The sequence below is a fragment of the Diabrotica virgifera genome, chromosome 1 (assembly GCF_917563875.1).
Source record: "Diabrotica virgifera virgifera chromosome 1, PGI_DIABVI_V3a".
NCBI classification, from domain to species: Eukaryota; Metazoa; Arthropoda; class Insecta; order Coleoptera; family Chrysomelidae; genus Diabrotica; species Diabrotica virgifera.
Window position 1 is genome coordinate 253,063,183 of NC_065443.1, and position 22,539 is coordinate 253,085,721.

The following is a 22,539-nucleotide window of genomic DNA, read 5'->3' on the forward strand; positions in this document are numbered from 1 at the left end:
AAATTTTAGTGCACTATCTCGATCATGAGCGTCACAAAAAAAAATAATAAAAACCGCGACTTTAACCCATTATAACTACCCTCGTCCCCCAATCTGGTTTCCGGCTCTGAGGATTTTACTTAGTTATGTCATGGTCTACTTATTCCCAAATTTTGGTGCACTATCTCGATCAGGAACGTCACAAAAAACCCAATTATAACTTTTATATTCACCCTTTCCCCCACCCCTTTGTCGGCCACGCAGCGTTCCGCCCCTGAAGATTTTAATTAGTTACGTCATGGCGTACTTATTCCCAAATTTTGGTGCACTATCTCTATCAAGAGCGTCACAAAAAAAAATAATAAAAACCGCGACTTTGACCCCTTATATCTACCCTCGGCCCCACTCTGGTTTCCGGCCGTTGGGGAAAGTAATGGACACAACTTGTTCAACATATCCCCATATAGTTTTTCCATATTACTTATCACGCACAAAATCCGCTTCTATCTCTCCGACTATTATAGTTAATTAATAAAGATTGTCGATCTCTTTTCCGACAAATTTACAGCCGCGTTTCGTTAGTCCGACAACGTAAATATGTTAATGACGCGGAAACGCGTCCAACCTGCACTCCAAAATTTTTCAGAAAGTGGTAGACTCGCTCAAACGAAGCAGTTAAGATCATTTTTAAGACGTTTGTAATCATCTTCCAAAAAGGACGATGTACTGTGGACTGGTAGCTTTTAAGATTTATCTTACACTAATGATTACAAATCTAACTGGTGAACGGTCATTTTCAAAAATGAAGATTATTAAAAACTGTCCCCGTTCGACAATTTCACAAAATAGACTAGCATTTCTCTCAATTATGGCTATTGAGAATGATGTGCTCGAAAATTTGGAAATTTGAAGATATTAAGTAGTTTTGTTTCTATGAAACTCAGAAAAGTTGCTTTTTATTATAAGGCTTGGAGGGGTTATCCGAGGTTTTGAAGGGAGAAGGCGGAGGTTTCTTAAGGGGCCTCATAGCTTGGGTTACCTAGGAGAATCAAGATTGTTAATCCGGGACCGGGACTGTTCATAATATACACTGTGTCATATTGTATCCCTTTTAGAACCTCCATTTCGGTGAACTCATTTTTCTAGAATGATCTTTTTTTATTTGATTTGATTTTTCTTATTTTGCTATCTCTTTCTTTCTCAAAAAGAGATATTGCGTGTCAAATTTATCAAATTAACTTGTTCTTCTTCTTCAAATGCAAATCCACTAATGGATGTTAGCGATCACATTTTCCATTAACTCTCTGTTTCTTGCAATGTGTATCAGAGATTGTATGTCGTTAATCCCTGTCCATTGCCTTATGTTTCGGAGCCAGGACATCTTCTTGCGTTTTATTCCTCTCTTGCCTTCAATTTTACCCTGGATTATAAGTTGAAGGAACTGGTATTTTTCGTTTCGCATAATGTGACCCAAATACGCCGTTTTTCTTTTCTTGATGTTTTGGTTGATTCTTTTAAGGACATCTACATTTGTGACTTTCGCCGTCCATGATATCTTTGGGATACGGCGATAAAGCCACATTTCGAAGGCTTCTAATCTGTTTATATCCCTCGTTTTGAGTGTCCAGCCCTCTATGCCATATAGCAGCACCGACCACACGTAGCATTTAGTAAACCTTAGTCTCAGTGTAAGGTCGAACTCTGAGCAGGTCAGTACCTTCCTGAATTTTACGAAAGCTTGTCGAGCTTGCTCAATGCAACATTTTACTTCCCTGTCCGATGCCCATAGGTCTGGATCCCGCGTATGAAAAAAAAAGTTGATTAATAGCAAGCTGAAAATTTGTTAATAGCTTAAGGGTGTCTAGTCGGATATACTTTGATATATGGGAACACTGAAACAGGGGCAGTTTTAATTGTGGAACAGGTTAAAAATTTGGAACGGTCAGACCACGAAAACGGTACATTTATTTTGTCCGACAGAATAGACGTAAACTCTCCGAACAGAGATTAAACTCTCATGAAAAAATCAGACTGCTATTTATCACCTGTCATAATTCCTGTCATTTGACATATTCTACATGTTCCGCTCATTAAAACGCCCATTTGGTGATAAACAGCAGTATGATTTTTGCATGAGAAGTTAATCTTTGTTCGAAGAGTTTAAGTCTGTTCTGTCGGACAAAATACATGTGCCGTTTTCGTGGTCTGACCGTTCCAAATTTTTAACCTGTTCCACAATTAAAACTTCCCCTGTTTCAGTGTTCCCATATATCAAAGTTTGTCCGACTAGACACCCTTAAGCTATTAACAAATTTTCAGCTTGCTATTAATCAACTTTTTTTTCATACGCGGGATCCAGACCTACCAGTCTTCAAAAAGCCACGTTCCCAGGTATTTAAATTTGCTCATTATTTCAATGGACTTAGTATTCAGTGTTATGGTGGAGTTTTCAAATGCATCCAAGTTTCTGGAGATGATCATGAATTTGGTCTTTTTGGTATTAATCTCTAATCCCATTCGCTTACTGTATTCTCCGATTATAGTGACAAGTTATTGAAGATCTGCTATGTTGTCACAAATTAAGACAGCATCATCAGCATATCGTATGATGTTGATCAATACTCCATTCACTTTGATTCCCATCTCTGCATATTCCAAAGACTCTTGAAATATGGCTTCCGAATAAATGTTAAATAAAAGAGGGGAAGGCACACATCCGTGCCGAACGCACGGATATGTATGGGTTTGGATAAAGAATTGTCTATTTTTAATTGTGCTGCCTGATACCAGTACAAGTTTTCAATGCATCTTATGTCTTTTTGGTCTATATCAAGCTTCTTGAGGATCTGCATTAACTTGTGATGTTGGACACGATCAAACGCTTTCTCGTAATCTAAAAACGCAGTAATACGTCCTTCCTCTGATCGTAACAATTTTGGACCAATACCTGTGTTGCTACTATTTCTTCTCTTGTTCCTAAACCTTGCCTAAACCCAAACTGAGAATCACTGATGTCCCATTCACATTTTTTGTATAATCTTTGATGTAGTATTTTTAAGAATATTTTTAAAGTGTGACTCATCAGGCTAATCAGTCTGTGATCCTCACATCTTTTTGCATTGACTTTTTTGGGTAGGGGAATAAATGTAGAGATCAACCACTGTTGAGGATAGCAACCAGTTTCATAAATAAAATTAAATATTTTATGTAGTGCTGAATTCCCCTTTCATCCAGTAGTTTGAGTATTTTTGAAGGGATTTCATCTGGTCCAGGTGCCTTATTGTTTTTTGAATATAATATTGCCTTTTCTATTTCCTCTTTAGTGATTGAGGCGACGGGGGTGGAGTTAATACCAAGTGTTGGTAACTCTCATGTTTTCTTCCTGACAAAATTGTACAAGTCGGTCACCCCTTTCGTTCCTTGTTCCAAGACCATAAGGTCCAACTACGTCTTCAAAGGTGCCTTTCCCTATTTTGGAATTAAAATCTCCCGTAATTATGTTAACATCATGTTTCTTTGTCAATTTAAGCAATTCTTTGATTTCACTATAAAAGTTTTCCACCTCTTCATCTGCTGCATCTGCATTTGGTGCATAGACCTGTATGATGTTGAGATTATTTGGCTTCGCTTCAAGTTTTACCAAGGCTGTGCGGTCGGAATATGGTACAAACTCTGTGACAGCTCTCATAAAATTAACATTAATGTCTAATCTTTTTATATAAACCAAAATATAATGGTAGAGAACTTTATATACAGGGTGTAACAAAAATACAGGTCATAAATTAAATCACATATTCTGGGACCAAAAATAGGTCGAATGAACCTAACTTACCTTAGTACAAATATGCACATAAAAAAAGTTATAGCCCTTTGAAGTTACAAAATGAAAATCGATTTTTTCGAATATATCGAAAACTATTAGAGATTTTTTAATGAAAATTGATATGTGGCATTCTTATGGCAGGAGCATCTTAAAGAAAAATTATAGTGAAATTTGTGCTTCCCATAAAAATTTTATGGGGGTTTTGTTCCCTTAAACCCCTCCAAACTTTTCTGTACGTTCCAATTAAATTATTATTTTTTTTTTTTTTTGAAAAATGGCTTTGGCAGAGCCAATTAGCCAGACTTGTTTGTGATTGATTGCAGATTCATAGTCATAAATTTCTTATAAACATAAGTACATTCTACAATATTATTTTTATAGATACATTGGTACATTGTGTAGCTTTTTTTATTTTGTTTTTTTTTTAAATTATTTTACTGTTTTTTAAATATAAAATATATTTTAATTTGTGCGAAACACTTCTTTTTTTTTATGTTTGTTTCTATTTTTTTTTTTTTCTTTTTTTATTTATGTTTGTTTCTATTTTTTTTTTTTTTGTTTGTTTCTATTTTTTTTTTATTTATTATTTTTTTTGTTATTATTTTATTATGTGTTTTTTTTTATATATATATTTTTTTTTAATTTTTTCAAACCACATTAACAAATTATGCCTATTATATTAAGTTTACAACTTGTATTTACATAATTTAACATGTTTATAAATGAGACGAAGAATTTCCATATCATTTGTAAATATTAAAGTATTAAGGTTTATTGGGAAAAAACATTTTAAATCTTTTAATTCTTTATAAAGGTCGTTTATGTTATTTATGTTTAAATGACATTCTAATATGACATGTGTTAGATCTCCGATTTTGCCACAAGTACAATTGGGAGTATCTGACAAGCCGATTCTATGCATGTAATATGGCGTAAGAGCATGATTGGCTCTCAGCCGATTAATGGTCTTTATAAAATGTCTGTTATATTCTGTATAAAACCATCTTTTTGAGAATATCCTAGGGTTACAATGAGCAAAATTTGAGCCAGTATTACATTCTCTGTAATGCAATTGCCAATTATTTTTAAGTTTTTGTCTGCTAAAAGTATCAATATCTGAAGCTGGAATTAAATTTTTGTTTATTTTTTCTCCGATTATATAAGCTGATTTAGCAAAATTGTCAACTATTTCATTGCCTTTTATTCCCGAATGACCCTTAATCCAAGCAATTGTTACATTTACTCCTAATTGTGTAATTTCAAACAGAGTTTTAAGTATATTCAATTCAATGTGGTTTATGTGTTTGACTGTTTGAATGTTACTTAATCTGTCCACCACGCTTTTAGTAAATATAACATAATTGCTAGTTGGATTCAGTAGTACATACTGAACAGCAAACATTACTGCTATCATTTCTGCTGTGTATATTGAGCATTCAATAGGTAGGCTATATTGATGATGGTAATTTGTATTTTCGTGGAATACTGCACAGCCCGTTCCATTTGCGTCTTTTGACCCATCGGTAAACATGTACTGAAAATTTGACCATTTTTCTCTAATAAGTATATCAAACATATTTGGCGGTAAATGTGAGCTTAAATAAATTATTATTGTGGTACCATTAGTTAAATTCAATATTTTTAAAACTTTTTTGGCTCTTAGTATTTTTTCGATAAGGCATTTTTTATCGAGTTGTGGCTTCTTTTTTAATATGTTTACATAAAAATTTTATGGGGGTTTCGTTCCTTTAAACCCCCCAAATGTTTGTGTACGCTTCAATTAAACTATTACTGGGATACCATTAGTTAAACAAAATGTTTTTAAAACTTTTTTGCCTCTTTGTATTTTTTCGAGAAGGCAACTTTTATCGAGATATGGCTTCTTTTTTAATACGGTTCAAAATATACCTAAAAATGTAAATCATACATAAATTTTCATATTATTACCAAGTCTCCATAATCGTACTTAACCATATACAAATATGTGGTGGATTTGACAAATATTCAAAATATCTCGATAAAAACTGAATTTTCGAAAAAGTACTAAGAGCCAAAAAAGTTTTAAAAATACTGTGTTTAAGTAATGGAACTACAATAATAATTTAATTGGAACGTACACAAAAGTTTGGGGGGTTTAAAGGAACTAAACCCCCATAAAATTTTTATAGGGTGTCCAAATTTCACTATAATTTTTTGTTAAGATGCTACTGTCATAAGAATGCCATATGTCCATTTTCAATAAAAAATCTTTAATAGTTTTCGATATATTGGAAAAAATCGATTTTCATTTTGTAACTTCAAAGGGTTGTAACTTTTTTTATATGCACATTTGTACGAAGGTAAGTTAGGTTCAATCAAACTATTTTTGGTCCCAGAATATGCGATTAAATTTATGACCTGTATTTTCGTTACACCCTGTATATTTGACACTTCAATTCATTTTATTTTTATTAGATCGTAATTTTTTTTGTTTTGTTTTTTGCCTTGGTTGTGGAACCTTAAGCTTTTAATTACATTATATTATAAATATTAGCATTCACTGGCTCAGAGGAGTAATGTGATGTGCAGTGTATGTGTTGAGTAAATGTCTTGTTACTTAGTAAACTAGTAAACTCGACTTCATTGTCTTTATATAGAGACGCTTATTGTATCCGAACGTCTGCGGTCCCTCAGGTGAGTACCGATCTCACAAGGAAGATCGTAATAAAAATCCTGCTAACACGTCCGAACAAATAGCTTATAGTTTTAAATTTATTAAGACAAATATGTATCCCTACGATCTGAAATCAAATACTGAATGGAGTGGAGAGATGATCGGATGAAAACATTGTATATTTCCGGATAAAAGGCGTCGGTTTACAAGACGCATACGGTTTGAGTGGCAGCTTAGTGGCAGCACTTCTCTTAGACAAACATCTTAAACGTCCCGTCTTTCTTCTAAATAATTAGAAGGCACCGACAAATGGGCCCAGCTGTTCGACTTTAGGATTCCCGGCAGAAGAATGCCAAATTAAATTTATATGCGTTTGTACAAGCTGAGTCATTATGATTACTTTTCATGTTTATGGATTTTCTAAGTACGGATGTAACAAGATCTTTGTAAACAAATAACTTTTCATTGTCTAGTTATTTGGAGAATAAAATTTAATTAGGGTGTTTTAAAAATATTTTGATTTATGTTTTAAACCTTTGTCCCAGTTCTGATCACTCTCTAAGACTACTCACAATCAGTGGGCATATAATACTAAGAGAAAATAACCCAACATTAACCAATAACAGAACAGACTGGGCTAGCTTTAGACAGCAAGAGTTAAGTGACAGAATTATTGAGCTTAATGTACCAATCAAAACTAATGAACAACTTGTTGAAGAAATAGAGACACTAACCATAAATATCCAACAAGCAGCCTGGAATAATACCAAACAAATTATAAGAAAAACCAAAGGACAAAATTATTCCAAAGAAATTTGAGAACTGGTGCAAAGTAAAAGAAAAGCCAGGAAGACATGGCAAAAAAGCAGAACTGCAGAAAATAAAAATGTATTAAACAACCTCACCCAACAGTTGAGAAGGGAAATAGATTTAATCAAAAATGAATCAGTAAACCAATACTTAAACGAACTGACAGATGACCAAACCACTGACTACTCGTTGTGGAAATGTACAAAAAGAACAAATAGACCAACGCAACAGATTCCGCCGATTAGAAAATAAAATGGAACATGGGCAAGAGATGGAAAACAAAAAGCAAATCTTTTTGCTTTATACTTGGAGAATGTATTCCAAAATAACGAAATGGGAAATAATAATCAAGCCGAAAACGAAGATGATGATAGTACTGACATTGATTTGAACAATACTGATCAAGACATAATAAAGCCTACTGCTACTAAAGAGGTAACCAACGTAGTCAAAAACAATATCAATCCCAAAAAGGCTCCAGGATTTGACTTAATAACAGGAGAAGTACTACAACAATTACCTAGAAAGGCCATCGTAAAAGTCACAAACCTTATAAATGCAGTATTCAGGTTGCAATATGTACCAATAACGTGGAAAACATCTGAATTAATCATGATTCCCAAACCAGCTAAACCAATCAATAATGTAGAATCATACAGACCAATATCTCTGCTACCAATTATATCCAAATTATTTGAGAGGATATTGCTAGCACGAATGCAACCTATACTCGACCACAGGGAAATTGTTCCTTCCCACCAATTTGGATTTCCCAATAAACATTCAACAATAGACCAAATTCATCGAATAACAGATATTATAGAGAGATCTCTGGAGGAGAACAAAATATGCTCAGCTATTTTTCTAGACATAGCAAAAGCATTTGACAAAGTGTGGCACAAAGGCTTGTTACTAAAATTAAAAAGATATCTTCCCATCCAATATGTACATCTAATACAATCATATTTGGAAGATAGAACTTTTAGAGTTAAACAGGAGGGCGAATATTCAGAATTACTACCAATTAAAGCAGGAATCCCACAGGGCCGTGTTCTGGGACCCATACTATATTTATTATATACTTGTGACATACCTGTTACAGAAAATATTAAACTGGCAACATTTGCAGATGACACTGCAATACTAGCAGTCGGTGAAACATTCGAAGAAACAAGTAGACACCTCCAAAATGCAGTGAACGGAATAAACATTTGAAATAATAAATGGCGCATAAAAATCAATAAAGGGAAATCTGCCCATATCGATTTCACTTACAAAAAAATAAATAGTCACCCAGTTAGAATTAACAATAAAATCGTTCCGTCCAAGAAAACAGTTAAATATCTAGGGCTACATTTGGATAGCAAATTAAAGTGGCAGGAACATATCAGAAATAAAACTGAAGAACTAAAACTGCAGTACAAGAACTTATATTGGTTATTAGGTACAAGCTCACAATTTACAATCAAAAACAAAGTATTAGTTTACAAACAAATGCTCCAACCAGTATGATCCTATGGTTTACAGTTATGGGGCTGTACTAGTGAGAGCAACTATGCTTGCCTTCAAACAGTCCAAAACCGAATACTAAGAAACATAGTCAACGCTGCATGGTATATCCGCAAGAAAGACCTACATCGGCAACTTCGTATACCAACAATCAAAGAAGAAATAAAGAAGATTGACAAGGGTCACGAAAAACGACTCCACAACCATACAAACAGGGAAGTGTTAGAACTTTTAGATAATCAAGACCTATTCCGCAGGCTCAAACGCACCAAACCTTTTGAACTTGTATGATAGTGTTAAATCTATAAATGTCAGTGTCAGTTTAAATTCGGGCAGTTAAGCTAGCCACAACAGTGATGTGTGCAACAGTAATTATTAAATTCTAAGGTGAACCGTTGGGAATACCTAGGGCAGTACAGTAGTAGATTAAGTTAAATGTAAAATGCTGATTAGTCTTAGGATTAGGTGCATTGTTAATTTAATAGATAAAAAAAATGTTTTAAACCTGAATTTTAAGTAATGACGTTTAAATTTGTTTTCATATCGAGGCAGTTCTTCTTCATGGCCTTCTATCGTCCATTTTTCGACATAGGCCTCTTCCATCGATCTCTGACCTGAGTAACATACTTCAAATTTGTTCCGGCTATCCTTTTTATTCCGGGCTTAGGGCACAGCAGCCAATGTGCGCCACTTGACGTTGGCTTCTGCGAACTTACTCTTCTGAACTGCTTGGCTGTTGTGGGTATTGCCTTCAGGTCGATTTTCTAAGCTGAGTATATACGTTATCTGAAATCAGGTTAAAGATAGCCTACCAATCCACAATTGTATCACTTTGGCCACCCTTGGCGTTTTTGTTTCACAGAATCAGCTATTGAACTTAGATATTTCTCAAATTGGGCGACCAACATCCAGAGCAGCGTATTTAGATCATCTTCTTCCACTTCAGCAACATCTCTTACTTGATGAACTCTGAGTTGATGACGGAACACATTCTTCACACCTTCATACTCTAAGGGTGCGACAATGGTCCTTCAATATATACATATATACATACATAATGTTCAAAAAAAAAGTCACACCATTTTGAGCGTCGGGTTTGGGGGGGAGAGGGGGAGAAATCGGTAAATTCGTAGTTTTTTAGGTTTTTCGTCAATATTTCTAAAACTGTGAGGTTTAGCATGAATAACCTTCCATACAAAAATGTTCTACATTAAATTTAAAATAAAAAAGGTCCTATGCATAATCCTTCTAAAATGAACGGTTCCAAATAGACAAGGCGAAAACGGCGGGTTCGAAGGGAAAAATATTCCCATGAAATTTTTTTGCATAATCACATTCGTGAGACATCCCAGAATAAGGTTCAAGAAGTCGCCCACGTGAAAAGTGGGCCAATTTTTTTTTAACAATTTTTTTTAAATCAAATTGCAAGAATCAATATTTTTGGCCCGAACAATTTTTTCTTTGATTTTTTGGACCATTCTTGACAAAAAATATCTCTTATAATTTTTCTCTAAAGTTGCTCGTTTTCGACTTATAAGCAATTTAAAATTGAAAAAAACGAAAAATGGCGATTTTCAAGGCTTAATAACTCGGTTAAAAGTTATTATTATGAAAGTCAATATATGACTAAATTAAAGTTTAAAGCCCTCCCTACAAGATCCTGAAGAAATTTTTGTCATTATTTTATTACTAAGCTGTTATTTTTAAGTAATATTAATAAGCGCCATGCACGTGTGCGGGGCTGTAAATGCTGAGTGCGAGAGAGAAGCCATTCCAGCAGTCCAATTGTGCATCTTACTCGCACTCACATTTACAGCAGCGTCAATACGATGTAACTACTCATTGTTATTAATTAAAAATAACAGCTTAGTAGTAAATTAATGACACAGATTTCTTCAGGATCATGTAACGGCGACTTTAAACTTTGATTTAGTCACTTTCTGACTTTCAAAATTATAATTTTTGACCGAGTTATTAAGTCTTAAAAATGGCCATTTCCGCGTTTTTCAAATTTTAACTTGCTTATAACTCGAAAAAGATCAACTTTAGAGAAACAATATAAGAGACCTTTTTTGTCCAGAATGGTCCAAAAAATCTAAAAAAAATTAGTCCGGGCCAAAAATATTGATTTTTGCAATTTGATTTAAAAAAATTGTTAAAAAAAAATTGGCCCATTTTTCTCGTGGGCGACTTCTTGAACCTTATTCTGGGATGTCTCACGAATGTGATTATGCAAAAATATCTCATGGGAATATTTTTCCCAACGAACCCGCCGTTTCCGCCTTCTCTAAAAGTTACGGAGGTAGTATAGTATAATTGGTCCAAAAAAAGGCCTAACCCAGACATCCAAAATAAAAGTTTTCCTCCTACGCCAAATTGTTCTATATGATCCACATATGGTTCAGTAAAAAGTTACACCATTTTGAGCGTCCCGTTTGGGGGAGATGGGGGAGAAGTCGGTAAATTAGTAGTTTTTTTTACGTTTTTCGTCAATATTTTTAAAACTATACTTTAGCGTAAACAATGTTCTATACAAAAATGTTCTACATAAAATTTAAAACAAAAAACGTCCATACATAATTGTTATAAAATCAACGGTTCCAGAGTTATGGAGAGTGAAAAGTGGAGGTTTTCGTTACTTTTTATATTTTTGGGCAATTGATGATAATTTTGGGTGGTGAGGTTGACGTTTCTTCAAGGTCTTATCACTAACATACCATCGGCCACTGAAATAGCAAATTTAATTTATAAAACACAATCCTGTTAAAGAAAATCAGTAGGGAATTGCCCAAAAAATATAAAAAGTATCGAAAACCTCCACTTTTCTCCCTCCGTAACTCTGGAACTGTTGATTATATAACAATTATGTGTTTTTTTGTTTTAAATTTTATGTAGAACATTTTCGTATAGAACATTGTTTACGTTAAAGCATAGTTTTAGAAATATTGACGAAAAACGTAAAAACACTACTAATTTACCGATTTCTCCCCCATCTCCCCCCTAAACCGGACGCTCAAAATGGTGTAACTTTTTACTGAACATTATGTGGACCATATAGAACAATTTGGTGTTGGAGGAAAACTTTTACTTTGGATTTTTAGGTTAGGCCTAGTAGTACGTTCTTTAAAGGTAAAAATAATAAGTCAAAGAAAAAAGTGATATTGTGCCGATGTGTGCTTTTGTCCTAGGGGTGTTTCACCTCCTTTTGGGGGTGAAAAATATATGTTCGAAATAAGTCCGGAAATGGATAAAATGATTAATTCTTAGCAACTTTTGTTCTATAAAATTTTTTCACGAAGTTAATACTTTTTGAGTTATTTGTGAGTGAATATGTTAATTTTTCTACAAAATAACCACGTTTTCAGACGGTCTTTCGCAAATAACTCAAAAAGTAAGTACTTATTTGGTCGAAAAAAATTCTTATACAAAAATATAGCACGTAAAAAAGTGATAAACATGGTGTATATATTAGGTCACTATATCTAGTAAACGCAGAGTTATAGCTAATGAAAAATAGGTTCATATTCGTCAAATTCTAAATCGAATATTTTAACGTGCCATAACCAAAAAACGAAGCACTTTTTGGGGAAAACTCATTTTAACTTTTTTAAAGTATTTAAAAAATGCTTATTTTTGTTTTTTTAAAAAAATTTTTAGCATCAAAAGTAAACAAGTTACGCTCAAAATAAAGTTGTTCCCTTTTTTGGTAAGAAATCGGGAAAATCACCCCCTAATTAGCATTTCAAATGAACTTAATTGTTACCACTTCACAAGTTTTTTACTCTCGTATGTATTGGCCATATGATCTGTAAGTTTAATCGGTTCAAAGTCCTTATTTTTGACAGAGCTGTAGTTAAAAGGGCTTGAACGAGTCACTTATCACGAGTGTATGCAAATTTGGAAACACCGAATCTTAACCAATTTTTGTCTTACAGAAAAATAAAAAATACAAAATATTCAAAAAAGTCAAGTAGACTTTTTTATTGTTTAAAATTTTTGGTATCTATAACAATTTTCAAGTTATTTTGAAGAAAGCATTTTTTTCAAAATTAAAATTTTTAGAAATTTCGCTTTAAAACCAATTTTTTTCAAAACTAAGCACTTTGAATCGATGAAATTTACAGATCGTATAAACACAACATAAGTAAAGTAACTTGTGAAGCAGTAACGATTAATTTCATTTAAATTGCTTATTAGGGCCTGATTTTTTTTGGCAAAACAAATGGGACCAACTTTATTTTGAGCGTAATTTGCTTACCTTTGATGCTAGAAATTTTTTTAAGAAATAAAGCTTTTTTAAACACTTTTAAAAGTTATAATGTGTTTTCGCTAAGAATGCTTCATTATTTGGATATTTCACATTGAATTATTCTATTTGGAATTTTTCGAATATAAACCTATTTTTCATTAGCTGTAACTCTGTTTTTGCTAGGTATAGAGACCTAATATATACACCGTTTTTTCACTTTTTTACAGGCTATAGTTTTGCTCATAATATTTTTTTCAACAAAATGCTTACATTTTGAGTTATTTGCGAAAAACCGTCTAAAAACGAGGTTATTTTGTTGAAAAATGAACATATTCACTTGCAAATAACTTGAAAAGTATTGATGTGGTGAAAAAACTCTATAGAACAAAAGTTGCTTAAAATTAGCCAGTTTATCCATTTCCGGACTTACCTTGGACATATATTTTTTCACCCCGAGATGGGGTGAAACTCACCCCCAGGACAAAAGCAGACATCAGCACCATATCACTTTTTTTATTTGACATGTTAGCTATGCGTATGCCAAATTTCGTGTCAATTCGAGCAGTTCTTTAAAATTTACAGCAAAAACCGTGAAAGAATGGACCATAGTTTTTAGGTTCATTTTAGAAGGATTATGCATAGGGCCTTTTTTATTATAAATTATTTACGAAAAACGTAAAAAACTACGGACGCTCAAAATGGTGTGACTTTTTTCTGAACATTATGTGGACCATATAATGTGGACAACACTTGGTGTTGGAGGATAACTTTCACTTTGGATGTCTGGGTTTGGGTCTAGTTATACCATACTATCATGTCAGCCACACGCTCTTGTATTTTTTTAAAGACAACAATAGGTTTATCAGAAGCTGCCTCTCGTTGGGCAAATTTTAACACTGAGTGTATTATTTTAAGACCATTCAAATGTTTTGCTTCACTTTATGCTCTTGATTCATTTTTAGATTAAATGATTAAAGATTCACAATCATTATTATTAAATATTAATAATGGCTGGTTGAACAAACATATCTTAAGCTTAAGACGTGCCTTAAGCTCAGCTTACGAAACATACGCGTTGCACCATTGAGTCTTAGATCAATTATCCGCTTGTGACAATGGATTTCCACGTAGATTGGTTCTTAAAGAATAAAAAATTATGGTGCAACATAAGTGAGACTTAAAGTGTCCCTATCTATAAGCTGAGCTGGGTGAAGCTGGAGCTTAAGATTTGTTGGTACAACCAGGCATAAAATTCTTAAGAATTGAGTTTTTACACAAAACTTGTCAACGTCTCGAATCGCATATAGTAATAGCTTGTCTAAGGATAAGAGTATGTTATAGAATGTAAAATTATGTACAGTGAAAATGAAAGTATTAATTTATGGTATGGAGTAGCTCTCTTTCTTTGCTTAATCGATCGAGAACCTGTCTATTTGTTATATGGTTCGACCAAGTAAATTTCACTAATCTCCTGAAGTCCACATCTAAAATGCCTCTATCCTGTTCATGGTTATAACTATGAGGATGAGCGTCCATGATTCTGCATCGTATAGCATAGTTGGCCAAACATAGCATTTAAGTAGTCGTATCGCAAGTCCTAAGTTGATGTGCGGGTCGCATAGTAGTCTTCCTATTTGTATCAATGCGCATCTTTCCCGTTCAATTTTGCATTTAACTCCGAGATTCGGGTCCAATTGGTTGTTCATCCAGCAACTCAAGTACTTTATTTTGTTTAATTTATTTTATACTTACAACAAGTATCTATGTATATAATTTATTTAATAAAGAATAAAAAAATTTATTGAAAAAATCATTTGTAAAAGGTATAAAAACTTTTATTAAAAAACCTTTAATGGCTACATCACAACAAAACGCTTTCGATTTTCTTACAAAATCCAAAATCATCATTAGTATTAAAATAAACAGGTTGAATGCTAGCTGTTCCCATCACGTGGGATGTAAAGTGAGTTGTTTTGTCTCTACATTACGAGAGTTAGATGGCAACTAACTTTCGTATCAGTCAATAGGAAACTTGCATAAAATTTTAAATTCGAAAAAAATGTTATAAATCACAACAGAACATAATTTAAAACGTGTATCAAAGATAAAAAAAAGTTGTTTTTGTGTTCCGTTTATCCCCTAAACACGATCCTAAATTCAAATTAAAGCAGATAGCCCATAACGCGTCGTGACGTCATATCATTATATGTTTACATTCTGCACTAACAAAGTAAACAAAATTGTTAATTTTAAATTAAACATTATAAACATCAGTAGAAAATACAGTTATGTGACGTCACAAGTGTTTTTGATCGTTTGAACTATTCATAGAAAACTTGTACATTTACAAAATGGTTTTATTTTCCATAGTAAACCTTCTTTCCTTTCCTTCAAAAACTATCAAACTCCAATGTCAACAAACTGGTAAATATCACTACAATGACATACGATAAATGTCATTAGAATATAAATATATTTCCCTTATTTCGCGACGATGAGCTGGCCAAGTACCCATAAGTAGGTGGAGGGGAATAAACTAAAGAAGGAGAATAAGAATATACCTAAATATAACCATAAATATATCCATATAGTAAAACTATGTGCCGTCACGGGTGGTTTGAACTATTTCAATATCGCAGAAGATGTTAAATTTGTATTTCTTGTTATTATGAGTTTTTGAAGCGTGAAATTTTGACAATCTCATTTTTAAACAAAACTGAACATTATTAGGTTGTTTGAATATCTAGAAATGATTGGAATAGACGATAAAGATCTGAGACTTTTACAACATCTATATTGGTATCAAGAAGCTTCTATTCTGGTAGACGGCAAAGAAACAGACAAAATTTGCATTCAAAGAGGTGTCAGACAGGGTTGTGTGTTATCCCCAACTTTGTTTAACGTATACTCAGAGATAATTTTTAATGAAGCCTTGGAAGGACAATGTGGAGTTCGAATCGGGGGAGAAACTATTAACAACATCAGATATGCAGACGACACCGCGATCATGGCTGAAAATATCGAAGATCTTCAATTCCTTATAGATCGAGTGACTAGAGAGTGCTCCAATAACGGACTTAACATAAATGCAACAAAGACAAAGTTACTTGTGATTAGTAAACAAGACGTCGGCCCTATGCAACTAATTGTCAATGATGAATCAAAAACAAAAGTTAAACATTTTAAATACCTAGGATGTTGGATAAACGAGACACTAAATCCGGATGAAGAAATTAAAACTCGTATAGAAATTGCAAGAGGAGCATTTATGAAACTTAGATCTATTCTGAGCAACTCTCAGCTGAACTTACAACTAAGAATCAAGTTCCTAAAATGTTATGTGTATCCTGTATTACTATATGGATGTGAAACCTGGATCATGAAGGTTAACATGATGAACAAATTAGAAGCCTTTGAGATGTGGTCGTATCGTAGAATGCTCAGAATATCTTGGGTTCAACGCATTTCAAACAGAGAAGTCTTAAACAGAGTAGGTCAAGGCGAAGGTGACTTAATGAAGATGATAAAAAAGAGAAAACTTGAATATCTGGGGCATATAATGAGAGGTAGCAGATACAGGATGCTGCAGTTAATACTCAATGGAAAGCTCGACGGAAAAAGAGGAATTGCTCGAAAGAAATATTCATGGCTCCGAAACCTTCGTCAATGGACTTGCTTATCAGCAGATCAATTGTTACATGCCGCACAAGATCGAGAACGATATCGGCAAATTGTTATGGAAGCTACCCACGCCTAAAAATTTGGGCACGGTACTTAAAGAAGAAGAACATTATTATGTATTATAAAAAAAAATTGTGCAAGTTCCCTATTGCCATCTAACTGTCGTAATTTTCAGTTAATTCAATACATCTTAAAAAGGCAACGAGAATGATCTAGGTCACCAATTGATTACAATATTTACAAGATTAAAAATAGAATTAGATTGGAAATTCGTAATATAACTCAAGAAATGATCCACAATGTTCAAGAAGATTGCCGTCGTAAGTTCAATTACTTCCAAGAGGAGACCATTTAATGGTCACCCACTAAAATTTAACATTTAATTTAGACAAAAAGCAATTTTACTTGTCAAATAAACATTTCTTTCTATTTTCTGACATCAGTAAAATTTATTTTGTATTAAATAAATTATATATGTACTTATTTCTTGTTGTCTAAATTAATTTAATTCAAAAATTAAATATTTTTTTGCCACCCTGTATAAATAATTATTTTATCACGGAATAAATAATGATATATATCTTAAAAAATCATAATTTAAATATACAAATCAACTTGTTTTCGGCGCATTGTCGAAAAAATTCATTTATAATTTATAAATTTATAGTTCGTAATTTTGCCCCTCATTGTCCCCCATAATATATAGCCAGAGAGACAGGGAGAAAAATAATTCCGGTAATCGTTTCCCATTTATCACAACGCAACCAACCACTGAAATCCACCTTTCAACGTCCTAATTTCGTGTTAATTTATTTGCAGACATGGCCCTTTACCTTCCAGAGATGCCCCGATTCCACAACAGATGTAGTCGACGAAAGGGATCAGCACGTATGGGCCCATGAAGGCCCCATTCAGTCTATCATCAGGGAAAAGGACATATCTTATTTCTACTAATTCTAATTTATTTTCTTTTCGTTTAGGAGGAGCATGTGAGCCGGCAAAACATGGGCGTCAACGAGGGTTTTATTAGAAAGGTTTTGATTTTTTTTAATATTAGTTTAAGGTTTATAGGCGAAGTAACGAAGCACTAAAAAGCCAAAAACCTAGGAATATTGTGCAATACGATGAATTGTCATGCAACTTTTTGCATTCTATTCAGGAGAGTGTCACGAGAGAGGAAATTTTGTGAACTAAATTAATCTACGGTAGATGAAAATTGCATTTTGGACATAAGAAAAATGCATTTTAAAAGTGCATCTCGAAGAGATGAAAAATGAAAAATTAAGAACTCGGGAAATACTGAAGGAAATAAGTTCAATTTTTATACTCGGGGGGTTTTGGAGGTCGTTTAACACGAATTTCATTTCGGCGATGGTCTCCATAAGGTACCTGGTGCCCAGGTTGGAACACGTCGCCAGGAGTTTTATGTTATAATCATTCAAAATCAGTCAATAACTATTACTTAGGGGTTTTGGGTCTACAGAAGAATTCTACATGTGTCCTGGACAAAACACAGAACCAACCTGTCACTTCTAGAAGATTTTCATATAAAAGACGGGCTATTAAAAAAACTAAACAGAGCAAGCCTAAATTACTTATAAGACCATAAGTAAGATCTCTAACACGATGGGCAGACCAAATGAAGGCTTTGGTGGGAAAATTCCTAACATAAAGCCGTCCATCTGGCACAGGATTGCAGCCATGGGCGCCCATACCCATGTCAGGGGGGCCGTGGCCCCCCTATCTTTTTGAGTGCCTTAAACTATATATGGTTATCCAAAGTATACCAAATATAATGTGCAACATCTTCACGTTTGGCCCCCCTCCTAAAAATTGTTATATGGGCGCCCGTGATTGCAGCCAATGAATATAGTAAGCTAACAATATTTAGAGTGTCACCAGTCAATGACAAGGGCTTAAGGAATGAGGAGGAGGAAACAAAACACAAGAAAACAACGAAGAGTACTTGAATATCGGACAACTTCAAATTTGAAAAATTAGCGACATTCAATTACCTGTGGGTGACCATGGGAACGGCTGAAAAATAGAAAAAGAGTTGGGAAACGAAAATATATAATAAGAGTAATTAAATTACAACACTTTTAATGAATAGAATGAATTCGCATCATCAGAAGACCGGTAGTAGACCGGTAGGACATCATCTTGGTGCTACAGCCCTTAGAGGGCCTCGACCTTCTCAAGCTTTCTACGCCATTCTGTTCTGTCCCTTGCTTGCATTTTCCAGTTGCCGACTCCGATCTTCTCGGCATCTTGTGTTACCCCGTACATCCACCTCAGCTTTGGTCTACCCCGTCTTCTCATTCCCACGGGTTGCGCTGTAAGAATCTTTTTTATCATGTCCGATTCAGGGGCCCGGGCTACATGTCCTGCCCACTGCAGGCGGTTTCGCTTAATTATAGTGATAATATCTTTTCCACCAAACATATGCTTGTAGATATTCTGCAGTTCGAAGTTATATCTACGCCTCCATATTTCGTTCTCACAGACCGCTCCGAATATCTTGCTTAGCACCTTCCTTTCAAAAATCGATAGAGCGGATTCATCTGTTTTAATTAGCGTCCATGCCTCTGATCCATATGTGAAAACGGGGACTATCAATGTTCTATACAGCCTTATACGAGTGTTTTGAGACAGACGTTTGTTAGCTAAGTACTTTGATAGACTATGATAACACCTGTTTGCAATTATTATTCGTCTTTTTATTCCCCCTGATGTGTTATTATTGGGGTTAACCGATGTCCCTAGATATAATATGAACTCTTTGACCGCTTCGAAGTTTTGGTCATTGATAATTAGATCTGCGTCATTTTCAGCTGTTGTGTTTGTGTTAGTCGCCATGAATTTGGTTTTATTTCGATTTATATGTAACCCCATTCGTTCTGCTGCTGCTCTTTCGAGCACTGAGCACTGAGCACTTTCGAGAGTTACTGGAAGGGGAACCTACTAACAACATAGAGCTGGAATACCGAAATGAGGAACTCGTGGAACCCTCCTCGGAAGAACAAGTGAAAATATCTATAGAAAAACTAAGAAACCACAAATCCCCAGGCAGCGATGGCATCCCAGCAGCGTTATTTAAGCACGATGGAGAGCAGGTCACCAAGGTGATGCGAGAAATTGTTTATAAAATTTGGTCTGAAAAGCAAATGCCTGAAGAATCGAGCTTAGACTTAATATGCCCGTTACACAAAAAGGGAAACCAACTGGAATGCAATAATTACAGCGGAATACCTCTCCTAAATACAGCATACAAGATATTGTCAAACATTTTGCACGAGAGATTGAAAAGGATTCAGGCGTGGACGTTCAACCATTATTAACCAGATCTGGTTAATGGTTGAACGTCCACGCCTGAATCCTTTTCAATCTCTCGTGCAAAATGTTTGACAATATCTTGTATGCTGTATTTAGGAGAGTTATTCCGTTGTAATTATTGCATTCCAGTTTGTTTCCCTTTTTGTGTAACGGGCATATTAAGTCTAAGCTCGATTCTTCAGGCATTTGCTTTTCAGACCAAATTTTATAAACAATTTCTCGCATCACTTTGGTGACCTGCTCTCCATCGTGCTTAAATAACTCTGCTGGGATGCCATCGCTGCCTGGGGATTTGTGGTTTCTTAGTTTTTCTATAGATATTTTCACTTGTTCTTCTGAGGAGGGTTCCACGAGTTCCTCATTTCGGTATTCCAGCTCTATGTTTTTAGTAGGTTTTCCTTCCAGTAACTCTCGAAAGTGCTCTACCCATCGTAACAGGATATCCTCTTTGTTGGTAAGTAAGATACCTTCCTTATCATTACAATAGTTGATTCTCGGTTTGAATTATTTTCTACTAATATTTATTTGATGATAGAACTTTCTTGTTTCTCCGTGACTCATATGGCTTTCGAGCCGTTCTAATATGTCATTTTCCTCGAGTCTCGTTTCTATTTTCGGTATATGCGTTTTTCCTCTCTCCTTAAGTTTTTGTATCTATCTATTGTTGTCCTAGTTTTCCGATGCTGCATGGTCCTAAATGCCTCGTTCTTCTCATCTATTATTTTTTTTCGTCCTGCTGACCGACCGGCAGGACGGCCTAGAAAATTATAGAAAGATGCAGTCAGAGAAGACCTTGAGAAGATGGAAGTGAGACCATGGGAAATAGTCGCACAGGACCGGAACCAATGGCAGACTTAGTAAACGCGTCAAAGACTCACGAAAAGTTGTAAACGCCAAAGATGATAATGATGATAATGGTGATTATGATGAACAAGGGACATGACATATTTATTACCTTTATGTTAATATGTTATTTTTTTATCTTTATGAACGATTACAATTTTTGATGATAGATAAGCCTTTTTTCTCAATATGTCTTTTAGGATTCCTCTCATAAATATGTTTAATAGCAACAGTATGTTGTTTATGTATGTTAATATAATTAAACTATTTAATTTAAATTTAACATAAAAACATTAAATATGAATCGACATAGTTATCTATTATCAATGTGAATATTCGGTAGGTACTAAAAATGTTACTTACCCTTTAAAACATATATGGTGACGCCTATGTTTCGCCGGATTTAGTATATTAGAACCATTATTTATTATTTTTGCGGAATTTGTGGGATGTTAGTAATAATTTGTAACTATTTTATTTATTATATAGTTTTAAGAAAGTGAGAACTTGAGATTAAAAGTGACATTTTAAACAAATGTGTGTATTTTAATTTTATTGATAGCTCAGATCACCAGAAGTTTACGAGGGGTGGAATAATGCAGGCAAGTAGATAATACACTGGGGTGCAAAATTAACCGGACACCTTAAAAATGGGTTATTTTTGATATCTCGAATTTCCTAAACCTGTTGTCCTATTTAAGTGATTTTTTTAATATATTATATATAGCCTTATTCTTTAGCGATATCGCTGTAATAGTATTGTTGCTAACCAGTTAAATGTTCATTGTATTGTATACCGGGTGTATCAATCTGTGTTTATCATAAACTGTGTTTTTTTCTCAAAGTTCTACTTTAACAACTAGCCATGTTTTTCATCAATACAGCGTTTTTTTAAATAATAATTGGCAAACTTTAAGGAGTAATTCTGCATAAAAAGATAATGACAGTTTACTTTATCAACGATATGTCTGCAAATGCTTCGTTTCCGAGATAGGGGGTGTTTAAAGTTTTCTTACAAACTGACTATTTATTTATTGCTTTAAAACCGGTTGAGATATGCAAATGAAATTTGGTGGGTTTTAAGAAGCAGTTAATGCACATTTTTTGACATACAAGTAAGAATTGAATATTCACCATTGGCGCGCATACGGCTAATATGAGGGGCTATACCAAATTTCATTTGCATATCTCAACTGGTTTTTAAGCAATAAATAAATCGTCAGTTTGTAAGAAAAATTTCAACACCCTCTATCTCATAAATGCAGCATTTGCAAACATAGGTTTATAAAGCAAACTGTCATTATTTTTTCATGTAGAATTACCCCTTAAAGTTTGTCGCACTTATTTAGAAACACCCTGTATTGATAAAGAACATGGCTAATTGTTAAATTTCCTAACTTTTTTATGGTCCTACTTAAGCGAATGGATCAAAAAACAGAATGTTGAGAAAACATAAGGCTATAGTTTGGTTTTAATTTGAGTATTTTATAAATGGTAGAATATTCCACAGGGTGATGCGAAGTATAAAAAACACAGTTTCATTGGTATACCCGGTATGCAATGAAAATTTACCTGTTTAGCCACAATATTATTACAGCGATATTGATAAAGAATAAGGCTATAACATATTAAAAAATCACTTAAATCGGACAGCAC

At 34.0% G+C, this 22,539-nt stretch overlaps 1 protein-coding gene across 1 annotated transcript in view; it reads left to right on the plus strand.

Moving 5' to 3' along the window:
- The window catches only part of LOC126883378 (musculin-like), a 32,531-nt gene extending 13,961 nt beyond the window's left edge, over nt 1-18,570 (plus strand). Inside the window, exon 3 of the mRNA XM_050648876.1 lies at nt 17,524-18,570. Coding sequence (XP_050504833.1) covers nt 17,524-17,658 — 135 coding nt within the window. The 3' untranslated portion in view covers nt 17,659-18,570. The remainder of the gene's footprint in view (nt 1-17,523) is intronic.
- The last annotated feature ends 3,969 nt before the right edge of the window (nt 18,571-22,539 follow it).